Here is a 15,254-nt window from a genome sequence, read left to right on the forward strand (position 1 = left end):
ATCCACATTATACTGCCTCTGCCATGCATGTGCCCAATCACCCAGCCTGCCCAAATCCCGCTGAAGCATCTCTGCATCCTCCTCACAGCTCACCCTCCCATCCAACTTTGTATCATCTGCAAATTTGGAAATGATACATTTGGTTCCCTCTTCCTGATAAAGTCTAGTTTTATTCATATAGGTGCGGGATGAATGCATATAGCTAAAGAAGGCAAATATTAGAAATGTCTTGACTTTGGGATTCCAGTCATTGTCTTGTATAATCAATTAACCATTGGATTCCAGTGTATTCAGCACTGAGAACATATTCTCTGTCTAATCAATTCTTAAGGTCACTGTCAAGCCATGAAATATAGCAAAATGTGGGAAAGCATATCCAGTACTTTTCCCAAGACTGCGCACACAGACTCTAAGCTAGTTTTGATAGGCACCAGTCAATCTTAAGTAATGTCCAATGTTTGATTAACAAGTTATCATCTTAAGTAACAGAAATTCATTTGAACAAACCAGGAGGTCTCAGCTGAGAATTAGAAGCCAATGAAAGTAAATGAGGGATTAAACCAGAGATAAGAATTCCCTGAAAGCAAATTCCCTTAGAAGGCAAATGGAATTTTGTCCTTCATTGCTAGAGGGATGGAGTTTAAGACTAGGGAGGTTCTGCTGAAATTGTATAAGGTGTTAGTGAGGCCACACCTGGAGTATTGTGTTCAGTTTTGGTCTCCTTACCTGAGAAAGGACCTACTGGCACTGGAGGGTGTGCAGAGGAGATTCACTAGGTTAATCCCAGAGCTGAAGGGGTTGGATTACGAGGAGAGGTTGAGTAGACTGGGTCTGTACTCATTGGAATTTAGAAGGATGAGTGGGGATCTTATAGAAACATATAAGATTATGAAGGGAATAGATAGGATAGATGCGGGCAGGTTGTTTCCACTGGCGGGTGAAAGCAGAACTAGGGGGCATAGCCCCAAAATAAGGGGAAGTAGATTTAGGACTGAGTTTAGGAGGAACTTCTTCACCCAAAGGGTTGTGAATCTATGGAATTCCTTGCCCAGTGAAGCAGTAGAGGCTCCTTCATTAAATGTTTTTAAGATAAAGATAGATAGTTTTTTGAAGAATAAAGGGATTAAGGGTTATGGTGTTCGGGCCGGAAAGTGGAGCTGAGTCCACAAAAGATCAGCCATGATCTCATTGAATGGTGGAGCAGGCTCGAGGGGCCAGATGGCCGACTCCTGCTCCTAGTTCTTATGTTCTAAACGTGAGACCTCATGGTTCCTGAGTTCTTGAATCATGTGTTTGTTTCAAGTGATTTTTTTTTGTGCTTTTGGTTTTTGCCATGTGCTCGACTTTTTTATACATTGTTTGATATTTTGTTTCTACGTTTTTATTCTGTTCTTATTCAAGTGTATACCAGTGAGTAATTAGTTTTGACACCTCCCACTAACCGGACTACCGATTCTTATTAGAAGGTAAAACAAGAGTTCCCACACTTCCAAATCATTAATATATAATGTGAACAGTTGGAGTCCTCGCACAGATCCCTGCGGTACCCCACTAGTCACTGCCTGCCAATCAGAAAAAGACCCATTTATTCCAACTCTGTGCTTCCTGTCTGCTAACCAGCTTTCTATTCATCTCCAGACACTACCCACAATCCCATGCACTTTAACTCTACACATTAATCTGCTATGTGGGACTTTGTTGAAAGCCTTCTGAAAGTCTAAATAAACCACATCCACTGGTTCTCCCTGGTCAACTCTACTCGATACTTCTTCAAATAATTCTGGTAGAATTGTTAATCATGATTTTCCTTTTTTAAATCCATGTTGACTATGTCTGATTACACCCCTGCTTTCCAAATGCTATGAAATCCTTGATAATGGACTCGAGCAACTTCCCTCGTACCGACGTTAGGCTCACTGGTCTATAGTTCCCTGTTTTCTCCCTCCCTTTTTGAATAGCAGGGTTACATTCGCTACCCTCCAATCTGTAGGAACTATTCCAGAGTCCAAAGAATTTTGGAAATGACCACCGATGGATCTGCTATTTCTCGGGCCACTTCCTTAGGTACTCTGGGATGAAGATTATCCGGCCCTGGAGATTTGTCCGCCTTAAATCGCATTAATTTCCCCAAAGCCATTTCTTTACTAATACTAATTTCCTTCAGCTCCTCGCTAAAACTTTCTCAGAACTGCCGGTACAGTATTGATGACTTCCTTTGTGAAGACAGAAGCAAAGTACGAATTTAGTTCCTCCGCCATTTCTTTGTTCCTTGTTATGAATTCCCCAGTTTTTGACTGTAAGGGGCCTACATTAGTTTTATCAATATTTTTCTCTTCATCATAGAATTTACAGGGCAGAAGGAGGCCATTCAGCCCATCGAGTCTGCACCGGCTTTTGGAAAGAACACCCTACCCAAGATCAACACCTTTACCCTATCCCCATAACCCAGTAACCCCACCCAACACTAAGGGCAATTTTGGACACTAAGGGCAATTTATCATGGCCAATCCACCTAACCTGCACATCTTTGGACTGTGGGAGGAAACCGGAGCACCCGGAGGAAACCCACGCACACACGGGGAGGATGTGCAGACTCCGCACAGACAGTGACCCAAGCTGGAATCGAACCTGGGACCCTGAGCTGTGAGGCAATTGTGCTATCCACAATGCTGCCGTGCTGCCCATGATAGAAAATTTTACAAGTTTTTATGTTCCCTGCTAGTTTACTTTCATATTGTATTTTCCCCTTAATCAGCCCCTTGGTCTGGTGTTGCTGAATTTAAGTTGTTCCCAATCCTCAGGTCTATTGCTTTTTCTTGTTAATTTGTATGCCTCTTTGAATCCAATACTATCTATAATTTCCCTTGTAAGCATTCGTTTGGCCTCAGTTCTCCTTCTACTCTTGGGTCAAATAGGAATAAGCAATGTTTGGAGTTCACCTATTTGTTTCTTGAATGTCTGCCATTGCCTGTCCACTGCCCTTTCCTTCAGTAATGTTTCCCAGTCCATCACAGCAGCTCATACACGTTTCAGGAATTTCTTCCATCTTTACCTGTTACACTTTTACTATCTCAGCCTATTTACTGTGACACACATACCTACCTGGGAAATGACGATTGACTCCAGGACGTTAATTGGTATTTTCACTCTGATTCTGTTCCTTGCTGTCAGCATTTCCTACGTTTGGAACGAACGGCCGGAAGCCTTTCAGCGACACTTGTTCATTCGCATGACACGGAGACACGAGCCACCATGAACATGGCAGTCGCAGGGGATATTCTGGCAGTCGGGCAAGATGCCACTTGTCACATCCTCCGATTTCAAGAAGGGAAAGAGAAACCGGCGGGGAAAAAAACAAACAAAAAGGACGGGTGTGGAGCTGAAAATGCACAGCGTGCTGGACATCCCTCAGGTACAGATTAGATAGTTTAGCTCAGTTGGCTAGACAGCTGGTTTGTGATGCAGAGCGAGGCCAGCGTGGATTCAATTCCCTGTACCGGCTGAGGTTATTCAGGAAGGCCCCGCCTCCTCAGCCTTGCCCCTCGCCTGAGGTTTGGTGATCCTCAGGTTAAATCGCCACCAGTCAGCTCTCCCCCTCGAAGGGGAAAGCAGCCTGTGGTCACCTGGGACTTTACCTTTACAGATTAGAATTGACTTGGGTAGAGCATTCATTGGGAACTTGGAGAGTGCAGGCCCTGACAATCCATCAATTTGTCCCAACAAATTGCCTTTTTGTAAAGAGTGCGAGATTGCATGTTTCTATAGGAGCTCATACTCAAAGAGTTAGTCCCAAACAAGCAAGTACCTGTCTGTCTCATAGCAACAGGAGGTGGCCATTCTTTTCAATTAATCCTTGGGATCTGGGCATCACTGGCTATGCCAACATTTATTGCCCATCCCTAATTGTCCTTGGACTGAGTGGCTTGCTGGGCTGTTTCAGAGGGGATTGAGTTCCTCCAGCCTGTTCTAGCCTTCACTGCTATCATGGCTGGTCTACAATCTCACTCCACATACCTGCCATTGCCCAATAACTAACAAATATCTATCAACCTCAGGTAGAAAACGAACAATCAATCCAACATTTGTGAAAGAGAATTCCAAACTTCGAACTCAGGATCATATCATCCTTCCGCATGTAAGAGTGTTTCCTGTTCTTTATATTTTTCCCCCTAGTCCCACACTCCCTATTCAGTGGAACGAGGGTAGATGGTGAGATACTCTCTGTCCCTTTAAAATCTGGAAAACTTTGATCACTGAACCGTCTAAATTACAGAGAATACAGCACCAGTAATCTCTCCTGTGGATCCCAGATATCATGCTGTGATACCCCGGGCTGAGACAAGATCAATTCCAGCCCCACTTGCTCCTGAGTCACAACACAAGTGAATTAACCAATAATTCTCTCGGTGACACAGTGGTCAGCACTGCTGACTCCCAGGAACCCAGGTGCAATTCTGGCCTCAGGTGACTGTGTGGCGTTTGCACTTTCTCCCTGTGTCTGCGTGGGTTTCCTCCGGGTGCTCCGGTTTCCTCCCACAGTCCAAAGATGTGCAGGTTAGGTGGATTGGCCGTGATCAATTGCCCTTAGTGTCCAAAGTATTAGGTGGGGTTACTGAGATAGGGTAGGGATGGGGCGCAGTAGGTTGCTCTTTCCAAAGGTTGGTGCAGACTAGATGGGCTGAATGGTCTCCTTCTGCACTGGTGAGATTCTTTGGCCCGTGGCTGTCCAATAATTACAGTCACCAGGTTTGGAAATGTAAACCCAATTACAGTTTATTTATAACAAGAACTCTAACAAGAATATCACAGCTATACTGCGAGAGGACACCTCAGAGGGCAGTGAGGCTATATGGGTAGAGATCAGGAATAAGAAGGGTGCAGTCACAATGTTGGGGGTATACTACAGGCCTCCCAACAGCCAGCGGGAGATAGAGGAGCAGATAGGTAGACAGATTTTGGAAAAGAGTAAAAACAACAGGGTTGTGGTGATGGGAGACTTCAACTTCCCCAATATTGACTGGGACTCACTTAGTGCCAGGGGCTTAGACGGGGCGGAGTTTGTAAGGAGCATCCAGGAGGGCTTCTTAAAACAATATGTAGACAGTCCAACTAGGGAAGGGGCGGTACTGGACCTGGTATTGGGGAATGAGCCCGGCCAGGTGGTAGATGTTTCAGTAGGGGAGCATTTCGGTAACAGTGACCACAATTCAGTAAGTTTTAAAGTACTGGTGGACAAGGATAAGAGTGGTCCGAGGATGAATGTGCTAAATTGGGGGAAGGCTAATTATGACAATATTAGGTGGGAACTGAAGAACATAGATTGGGGGCGGATGTTTGAGGGCAAATCAACATCTGACATGTGGGAGGCTTTCAAGTGTCAGTTGAAGGGAATACAGGACAGGCATGTTCCTGTGAGGAAGAAAGATAAATACGGCAATTTTCGGGAACCTTGGATGACGAGTGATATTGTAGGCCTCGTCAAAAAGAAAAAGGAGGCATTTGTCAGGGCTAAAAGGCTGGGAACAGACGAAGCCTGTGTGGCATATAAGGAAAGTAGGAAGGAACTTAAGCAAGGAGTCAGGAGGGCTAGAAGGGGTCATGAAAAGTCATTGGCAAATAGGGTTAAGGAAAATCCCAAGGCTTTTTACACGTACATAAAAAGCAAGAGGGTAGCCAGGGAAAGGGTTGGCCCACTGAAGGATAGGCAAGGGAATCTATGTGTGGAGCCAGAGGAAATGGGCGAGGTACTAAATGAATACTTTGCATCAGTATTCACCAAAGAGAAGGAATTGGTAGATGTTGAGTCTGGAGAAGGGGGTGTAGATAGCCTGGGTCACATTGTGATCCAAAAAGACGAGGTGTTGGGTGTCTTAAAAAATATTAAGGTAGATAAGTCCCCAGGGCCTGATGGGATCTACCCCAGAATACTGAAGGAGGCTGGAGAGGAAATTGCTGAGGCCTTGACAGAAATCTTTGGATCCTCGCTGTCTTCAGGGGATGTCCCGGAGGACTGGAGAATAGCCAATGTTGTTCCTCTGTTTAAGAAGGGTAGCAAGGATAATCCCGGGAACTACAGGCCGGTGAGCCTTACTTCAGTGGTAGGGAAATTACTGGAGAGAATTCTTCGAGACAGGATCTACTCCCATTTGGAAGCAAATGGACGTATTAGTGAGAGGCAGCACGGTTTTGTGAAGGGGAGGTCGTGTCTCACTAACTTGATAGAGTTTTTCGAGGAGGTCACTAAGATGATTGATGCAGGTAGGGCAGTGGATGTTGTCTACATGGACTTCAGTAAGGCCTTTGACAAGGTCCCTCATGGTAGACTAGTACAAAAGGTGAAGTCACACGGGATCAGGGGTGAGCTGGCAAGGTGGATTCAGAACTGGCTAGGCCATAGAAGGCAGAGGGTAGCAATGGAGGGATGCTTTTCTAATTGGAGGGCTGTGACCAGTGGTGTTCCACAGGGATCAGTGCTGGGACCTTTGCTGTTTGTAGTATATATAAATGATTTGGAGGAAAATGTAACTGGTCTGATTAGTAAGTTTGCAGACGACACAAAGGTTGGTGGAATTGCGGATAGCGATGAGGACTGTCTGAGGATACAGCAGGATTTAGATTGTCTGGAGACTTGGGCGGAGAGATGGCAGATGGAGTTTAATCCGGACAAATGTGAGGTAATGCATTTTGGAAGGGCTAATGCAGGTAGGGAATATACAGTAAATGGTAGAACCCTCAAGAGTATTGAAAGTCAAAGAGATCTAGGAGTACAGGTCCACAGGTCATTGAAAGGGGCAACACAGGTGGAGAAGGTAGTCAAGAAGGCATACGGCATGCTTGCCTTCATTGGACGGGGCATTGAGTATAAGAATTGGCAAGTCATGTTGCAGCTGTATAGAACCTTAGTTAGGCCACACTTGGAGTATAGTGTTCAATTCTGGTCGCCACACTACCAGAAGGATGTGGAGGCTTTAGAGAGGGTGCAGAAGAGATTTACCAGAATGTTGCCTGGTATGGAGGGCATAAGCTATGAGGAGCGATTGAATAAACTCGGTTTGTTCTCTCTGGAACGAAGGAGGTTGAGGGGCGACCTGATAGAGGTCTACAAAATTATGAGGGGCATAGACAGAGTGGATAGTCAGAGGCTTTTCCCCAGGGTAGAGGGGTCAATTACTAGGGGGCATAGGTTTAAGGTGAGAGGGGCAAGGTTTAGAGTAGATGTACGAGGCAAGTTTTTTACGCAGAGGGTAGTGGGTGCCTGGAACTCGCTACCGGAGGAGGTAGTGGAAGCAGGGACGATAGGGACATTTAAGGGGCATCTTGACAAATATATGAATAGGATGGGAATAGAAGGATACGGACCCAGGAAGTGTAGAAGATTGTAGTTTAGTCGGGCAGTATGGTCGGCGCGGGCTTGGAGGGCCGAAGGGCCTGTTCCTGTGCTGTACATTTCTTTGTTCTTTGTTCTAGTTAAATATGCAGCAAATACAACTGGGTAATTATTAACTAATTCCTAATTCCCACTTTAACTTTTCTCCCCGCCCCCCTCTACATACATACACAACACAGACAAACACAGAGGGGAAGAAAGGGGGAAACAATCATAAGTTAAAGAAAAAATAGTCTTTGTTTCAGATGGTGTTTTTTAGCACACCTTCCTTCACAATAAACTTGCAGGCGAGAGTCTATGTCTGCAACCTTAATGGTCCTCTCTGTAGAATCATTCATTGAGGTGTCTAGTTTCAGAAATACAGCAGCCACAGCTGTTCTAGAGATAGAAAGCAGATCCTGGTTTTGTTTGCAGCCTGTAATGGTTTATTGTAAAAAGAATCATAGAATTTACAGTGCAGAAGGAGGCCATTCGGCCCATCGAGTTAGGGTTAGGGCCCTTGGAAAGAGCACCCTACTTTTTTTAAAAAATATATTTTATTGAAATTGTTTTTCCCTGAGCAACATTTTTCCCGCTTACAAAACAAGCGAAACGATAACAATAACAAGACAGAAATTTTTTAACTTTTTAACAATAATAATAATAATATACAAGTAACAAAACCTCGTACTCTATTGACCTATACTCAACTAAGACTCCTTCCCCCCCCCCCCCCCCCCGGGTTGCTGCTGCTGGTCACTTGTCTTCCCTCTAACGTTCCCCTAGGTAGTCAAGAAATGGCTGCCACCGCCTGGTGAACCCTTGAGCCGATCCTCTCAGGGCAAACTTTATCTGCTCCAGTTTAATGAACCCCGCCATATCGTTTACCCAGGCCTCCAGTCCGGGGGGGTTTCGCCTCCTTCCACATGAGTAGGATCCTGCGCCGGGCTACGAGGGACGCAAAGGCCACGACATCGGCCTCTTTCGCCTCCTGCACTCCCGGCTCTTCCGCAACTCCAAATAGAGCTAACCCCCAGCCTGGTTTGACCCGGGCCTTCACCACCTGTGAAATCACTCCCGTCACTCCCTTCCAACACCCTTCCAGTGCCGGGCACGCCCAAAACATATGTGCGTGGTTTGCCGGGCTCCCGCCACACCTCCCACATTTGTCCTCCACTCCAAAGAACCTGCTCAATCTTGCCCCCGTTATGTGTGCTCTATGTAGCACCTTAAATTGAATCAGGCTAAGCCTGGCGCATGAAGAAGAGGAAAGAGGAATTTACCCTGCTTAGGGCATCAGCCCACATACCCTCCTCTATCTCCTCCCCTAGTTCTTCTTCCCACTTTCTTTTTAGTTCGCCCACCGACTCCTCCCCCTCTTCCCTCATCTCTCTATAAATCTTTGACACCTTGCCCTCTCCGACCCACACCCCTGAAAGCACCCTGTCCTGTATCCCCTGTGTCGGGAGCCGCGGAAATTCCCTCACCTGTTGTCTAGTAAACGCCCTCACCTGCATATATCTCAAGAAATTCCCCCGGGGTAACTTATACTTTTCCTCCAGTGCTCCCAAGCTCGCAAAAGTCCCATCTATGAATAAATCTCCCACCTTCCTAATTCCCAACTGGTACCAGCTCTGAAATCCTCCATCCATTCTTCCTGGGGCGAACCTATGGTTGTTCCTGATAGGGGACCCCACCAGGGCTCCCCGCACCCCTCTCTGTCGCCTCCACTGTCCCCATATGTTCAGTGTTGCCGCCACCACCGGGTTCGTGGTGTACTTTTTCGGTGAGAACGGTAGCGGTGCCATCACCAGCGCCTCTAGACTCGTCCCTTTGCAGGACCTTCTCTCCAGTCTTTTCCACGCCGCTCCCTCACCCTCCATCATCCATCTACGTATCATTGCCACATTGGCGGCCCAATAATAATCTCCCAAGTTCGGTAGTGCCCGTCCTCCTCTGTCCCTACTGCGCTGCAGGAACCCCCTCCTTACTCTCGGAACTTTCCCTGCCCACACAAAGCTCGTAATGCTCCTATCTATTTTATTAAAAAAGGTCCTGGTGATTAAAATAGGGAGACATTGAAATACAAATAAGAACCTCGGGAGGACCATCATCTTAATTGCCTGCACCCTGCCCGCCAGCGATAAAGGCTGCATGTCCCACCTCTTAAAGTCCTCCATTTGTTCTACCAGCCGTGTCAGATTAAGTCTGTGCAAGGTTCCCCAGCTCCTAGCGATCTGAATCCCCAAGTATCGGAAGTTTCTTTCCACTTTCCTTAGCGGTAAGCCTTCTATCTCTCTACTCTGGTCCCCTGGATGTATCACATATAATTCACTCTTCCCCATGTTTAACCTATACCCCGAAAATTCCCCGAACCTCCTCAAGATTCGCATAACCTCTATCATCCCCCCGCTGGGTCCGACACGTATAGCAATAGGTCATCCGCGTATAATGAGACTCGGTGTTCTTCTCCCCCTCTAGTCACCCCTCTCCATTTCCTGGAGTCTCTCAGCGCCATGGCCAGAGGTTCAATTGCCAGCGCAAACAACAATGGAGACAGCGGGCATCCCTGTCTTGTTCCCCTATATAATCGGAAATACTCCGATCTATGTCGACCTGTAACTACACTTGCCGTTGGTGCCCCATAAAGTAGTCTAACCCAGCGAATAAATCCGTTCCCAAACCCAAACTTCCTTAACACTTCCCATAAATACTCCCACTCCACCCTATCAAATGCCTTCTCTGCGTCCATTGCCGCCACTATCTCTGCCTCCCCCTCCACTGAGGGCATCATTATCACCCCTAATAGCCGTCGCACGTTAACATTCAATTGTCTCCCTTTTACGAACCCTGTCTGGTCTTCGTGCACCACCCCTGGGACACAGTCCTCTATCCTCGATGCCAGTACCTTTGCTAGCAGTTTGGCGTCCACGTTCAATAGTGAAATAGGTCTATAGGACCCACACTGCATCGGATCTTTGTCCCTCTTCAAAATTAGCGATATCGTCGCCTCCGACATTGTCGGGGGTAGTGTCCCCCCTTCCCTGGCCTCATTGAACGTCCTCGCCAACAACGGGGCCAACAAGTCCACATATTTTCTATAGAATTCCACCGGGAACCCGTCTGGCCCCGGGGCCTTCCCTGCCTGCATGCTTCCCAGTCCCTTAATAACCTCGTCCACCTCAATCGGTGCCCCCAGGCCTGCCACCGCCTGCTCCTCCACTTTCGGGAACCTCAACTGGTCCAGGAACTGCCGCATCCCCTCCTCTCCCTCTGGGGGCTGAGACCTATACAGTTCTTCATAAAAGGTCTTAAACACCTCATTTATCTTTCCTGCCCTTCGCATGGTGTCTCCCCTTTCATCCCTAATTCCTCCTATCTCCCTCGCTGCTGCCCTCTTTCGCAGTTGGTGCGCCAACAAGTGACTAGCCTTTTCCCCATATTCATACCTCCTCCCCTGTGCCTTCCTCCACAGTACCTCCGCCTTTCTGGTGGTCAGAAGGTCAAACTCGGTCTGGAGTCGTCTCCTCTCCCTGTACAGCTCCTCCTCCGGGGTCTCTGCAAATTCCCTGTCCACCCTTAAAATCTCCCCCAGTAATCTATCCCTTTCCTTGGCCTCTGTTTTCCTTTTGTGGGCCCCAATAGAAATCAGCTCTCCTCTGACCACCGCTTTTAGTGCTTCCCAGACCACTCCCACAGGGACCTCGCCGTCGTCATTGACCTCCAGGTATCTCTCGATACACCCCTCACTCTTGCACACACTCCCTCATCCGCCATCAGTCCCACATCTAATCGCCAGAGTGTTCTCTGCTCCCTGTCCTCTCCTACTTCCAGGTCCACCCAATGTGGGGCATGATCCGAAACCGCTATGGCTGAGTATTCAGCTTCTTCCACCCTAGAGATCAACGACCTTCCTAGAACAAAAAAATCTATCCGGGAGTACACTTTATGGACGTGGGAGAAGAAGGAATACTCCCTAGCCCTGGGTCTAAGAAATCGCCATGGATCCACTCCCCCCATTTGGTCCATAAACCCCTTAAGTACCTTGGCCGCTGCCGGCCTTCTTCCAGTCCTTGAGCTGGATCTATCTAGCCCCGGGTCCAGCACCGTATTGAAGTCCCCTCCTAAAATCAAATTTCCTGCCTCCAGGTCCGGAATACGCCCCAGCATCCGTCTCATGAACCCCGCATCGTCCCAATTTGGGGCATACACATTAACCAACACGACCTCCATTCCCTCCAGCCTACCACTCACCATTACATATCTACCTCCACTATCTGCTACGATGTTCTTTGCTTCAAATGCTACCCGTTTCCCCACCAAAATGGCCACCCCTCTGTTCTTTGCGTCCAGTCCTGAGTGGAACACCTGTCCCACCCATCCTTTCCTTAGCCTAACTTGGTCCGCCACCTTTAGGTGCGTCTCTTGGAGCATAACCACGTCTGCCCTTAGTCCTTTCAAATGCGCGAGCGCTCGGGCCCTTTTTATCGGTCCATTCAGGCCTCTCACGTTCCACGTGATCAGCCTCACTGGGGGGCTACCTGCCCCCCTCCCGTGTCGACTAGCCATTACCTTCCCTAGGCCAGTCCCATATCCCGCCTCCGCGCTCCCGCTCGCTCCCCCAGCGTCGCATTCCGCCCCCGACCACCCTCTCTTTAGCCATTTCCTTTTGGATTTCCGCAGCAGCAACCCAGTTGTCCCCTTCCCCCCTCCCCTCCCCGCTAGATCCCTATCTAGCTTGATTGCTCCCCCCATATCACTTCCGTAAGTCAGCTGACTTCAACTGACCCCGGCTACTCCTGCTCGCTCCTCGGCCCCCCCGGTGTGAGGGAACTCCCATCTGCCTTGCGCCTGTTTTCCCGCCTTATTCTTTCTGGTGCGGGAACATCCCTTTACCTGTCGCGCCTCTTATGGCGCAGCTCCCTTTCCCCTCCCCCTCTCCTTCCCCATTCTCTGACTATGTCCCGCCTCTCCCCCCTCACCGGCGCCCACATTTCCCCAGTGTCCCCCCCCCTTCCCTGTTTACTTCTCGCTTAACTTTCACCATCCCATTAACAAAAACAATAATAACAACAATAACAGTTCCCTGCAGCATCAGTCCCTCAGTTCCGGTCCAGTTTCTCTTCATTGATGAAGGACCATGCTTCCTCCGCCGTCTCGAAATAATAGTGTCTTTCCTGATGCGTGACCCATAGTCTTGCCGGCTGCAGCATCCCAAACTTCACCTTCCTTTTGTGCAAAACCTCTTTGGCTCGGTTGAAGCTCGCCCTCCTTCTCGCCACCTCCGCACTCCAATCCTGGTAGATCCTTACCACCGCATTCTCCCATCTGCTACTCCGCACCTTTTTAGCCCATCTCAGAACCTCTTCTCTGTCCTTAAGGCGGTAGAATCGCACGATTATCGCCCTCGGTGGTTCTCCCGCTTTTGGTCTTCTCGCCGGGATCCGATTTGCCCACTCCACCTCCATAGGGCCCGCAGGGGCCTCAGCACCCATCAGTGAGCTCAGCATCTTACTTGCGTACGCTCCACAGTCCACTCCTTCCACACCCTCCGGGAGACCTAGTATCCTAAGGTTCTTCCTTCGCGCTCCATTTTCAAGGGCCTCAATCCTGTCAGCACACTTTTTATGAAGTGCCTCGTGCGTCTGAGTCTTGACCGCCAGGCCCAGGACCTCGTCCTCAATACCTGACACCTTCTGCTCCACCACGCGAAGTTCCATCTCCTGGGTCTTTAAAGTCTCCTTAAGCCCCTCAATTGCCTGTAACAACGGGGTCATTACCTCCTTCTTCAGCAGGTCCACGCACCGTCTCACCACCTCGTCCTGCTCAGGCCCCCATGTCACCTGTGGTTTCTCCGCCGCCATTTTGTTCCACTCCCTCTGACCTTCCGGCTGCAGATTCTTCGGGCTGCAGCCGCCACCGCCGGTTTTTCCCTCCGTCGTTCGGGGGGGACTCCCTTCCCTCGCGCCTCGCACCGGGTTTTTCGGCCGTCCAAGTTGGGGCTCTTAAAAGAGCCCGAAGTTCCGTCGGAGCTGGAGCCGCCGAAACGTGCGGCTAGCTCATCCCTGCCGCAACCGGAGGTCGCCTCGAAAGAGCAAGCTACTTAATCCCACAACTTCACCCTGTCCCGTATCCAGTAACCAAACCAAACCTTTTTGGGGGGGGGACACTATGGGCAATTTATCGTGGCCAATCCACCTAACTTGCACGTCTTTGGACTGTGGGAGGAAACCGGAGCACCCGGAGGAAACCCACGCAGACACGGGGAGGATGTGCAGACTCCGCACAGTCACCCAAGGCTGGAATTGAACCCGGGTCTCTGGCGCTATGAAGCATGACCTCACCTTTTATGACTTCTTTATTACAACTTTAGCAGACACACAGTTTGGATACCTTAAACTAGATATTTTAATAATTTTAGTGCAACAAATATATACCGTAACCCAGGCTGTTAACAACATTACTGCCATAAATATAAAATAGAAGATAACAATTCTACATTAGTCACATAATAAATTTCTATTTGAGCATCTCCTCTCTACTCACTCACTCCCTCCTGCCCACCATCTCTCTCTTTCTCTGCAGTGAAGAAGACTGAAGCCAGGAAACGAAAGACTGGAAATAAAATGGCTGGTGATGCGGGCGAGTGCTTACGGAATGAGACGACAGAAATGGTGGTAGAGTCACTTCATGTCGTTCACACTGACTTCAGTACAGACGCACTTCAGAAAACTGTCCGCTTCGACTTGAAGCATTCCTTTCTTGTCACCGGAGGCGTGGACGGCTTTATTCGGGTTTGGGAGGTACAAAGAAGACACAACTTCAGTAACGTTTATCTGCCTGTCTTTGAAAAATTTAAAGGAGCGAGGCCTAACTGTGACTGTGGTGCAGTCTGTTAGTTGGAGCATTGTCCCAGCATTGGGGTTGTCTCTGCCCAGTGAACAAAATGTCACAGTACACATAGAACATACAGTGCAGACGGAGGGCATTCGGCCCATCGAGTCTGCACCGACCCACTTAAACCCTCACTTCCACCCTATCCCCGTAACCCAATAACCCCTCCTAACCTTTTGGACACTAAGGGCAATTTAGCATGGCCAATCCACCTAACCTGCACGTCTTTGGACTGTGGGAGGAAACCGGAGCACCCGGAGGAAACCCACGCACACACGGGGAGAACGTGCAGACTCCGCACAGTCAGTGACCCAGCGGGGAATCGAACCTGGGACCCTGGCGCTGTGAAGCCACATGCTATCCACTTGTGCTACCGTGCTGCCCTATTGCAGGTAAATCCTTGGGTAAATTGCCCTATTGCAATGGGAATCGCTGAAAACCAGGGCTGCTCATTCTGGAATTGACATCCAGACCAAAAAGCCCAGATCTCACACCACATCTGTGCTAAAACAGCTGGTGCCAGCTGGGGAAGTGATTGAGATTCCGATTGGCCTGTTTCCAGCATCAGGGACACACAACGTTGTCCAGATTTCATGTTCCTGGTCCCTTCCATGTCCCTCTTTAAACCACCGCCCCCCCACATCCCTGCAACTGCCCCAAGCCCCATGGGGAGTATCGCATTGCCAGAGACTGCTGGTGTGTGTGTGGAACAAGGACGGACATTTTGGTGTTTGTCATACCTTAGGGAGAAAAATTAATAGGGGAATGTTGAAATATGAATAGAATAGACATAGAATTTTCAGTGCAGAAGGAGGCCATTTGGCGCATTGAGTCTGCACCGGAAAGACAAACCCACCTAAGCCCACAACTCCACCCTATCTCCACAACCCAGGAACCCCACCTAACCTTTTTGGACACTAAGGGCAATTTAGCACGGCCAATCCACCTAACCTGCACATCTTTGGACTGTGGGAGGAAACCGGAGCACCCGGAG

The 15,254-nt window shown here is 48.7% G+C and overlaps 1 protein-coding gene across 2 annotated transcripts in view; it reads left to right on the forward strand.

The window, feature by feature from the left end:
• Positions 1-15,254, forward strand: part of preb (prolactin regulatory element binding) — a 187,483-nt gene that overhangs the window by 49,877 nt on the left and 122,352 nt on the right. For both annotated transcript variants that reach the window (XM_072515542.1, XM_072515536.1), the window contains exons 2-3: positions 3,172-3,412; positions 13,952-14,169. In XM_072515542.1, coding sequence (XP_072371643.1) covers positions 3,172-3,412; positions 13,952-14,169 — 459 coding nt within the window. The remainder of the gene's footprint in view (positions 1-3,171; positions 3,413-13,951; positions 14,170-15,254) is intronic.

Source organism: Scyliorhinus torazame, chromosome 1 (assembly GCF_047496885.1).
Source record: "Scyliorhinus torazame isolate Kashiwa2021f chromosome 1, sScyTor2.1, whole genome shotgun sequence".
Classification (NCBI taxonomy): Eukaryota; Metazoa; Chordata; class Chondrichthyes; order Carcharhiniformes; family Scyliorhinidae; genus Scyliorhinus; species Scyliorhinus torazame.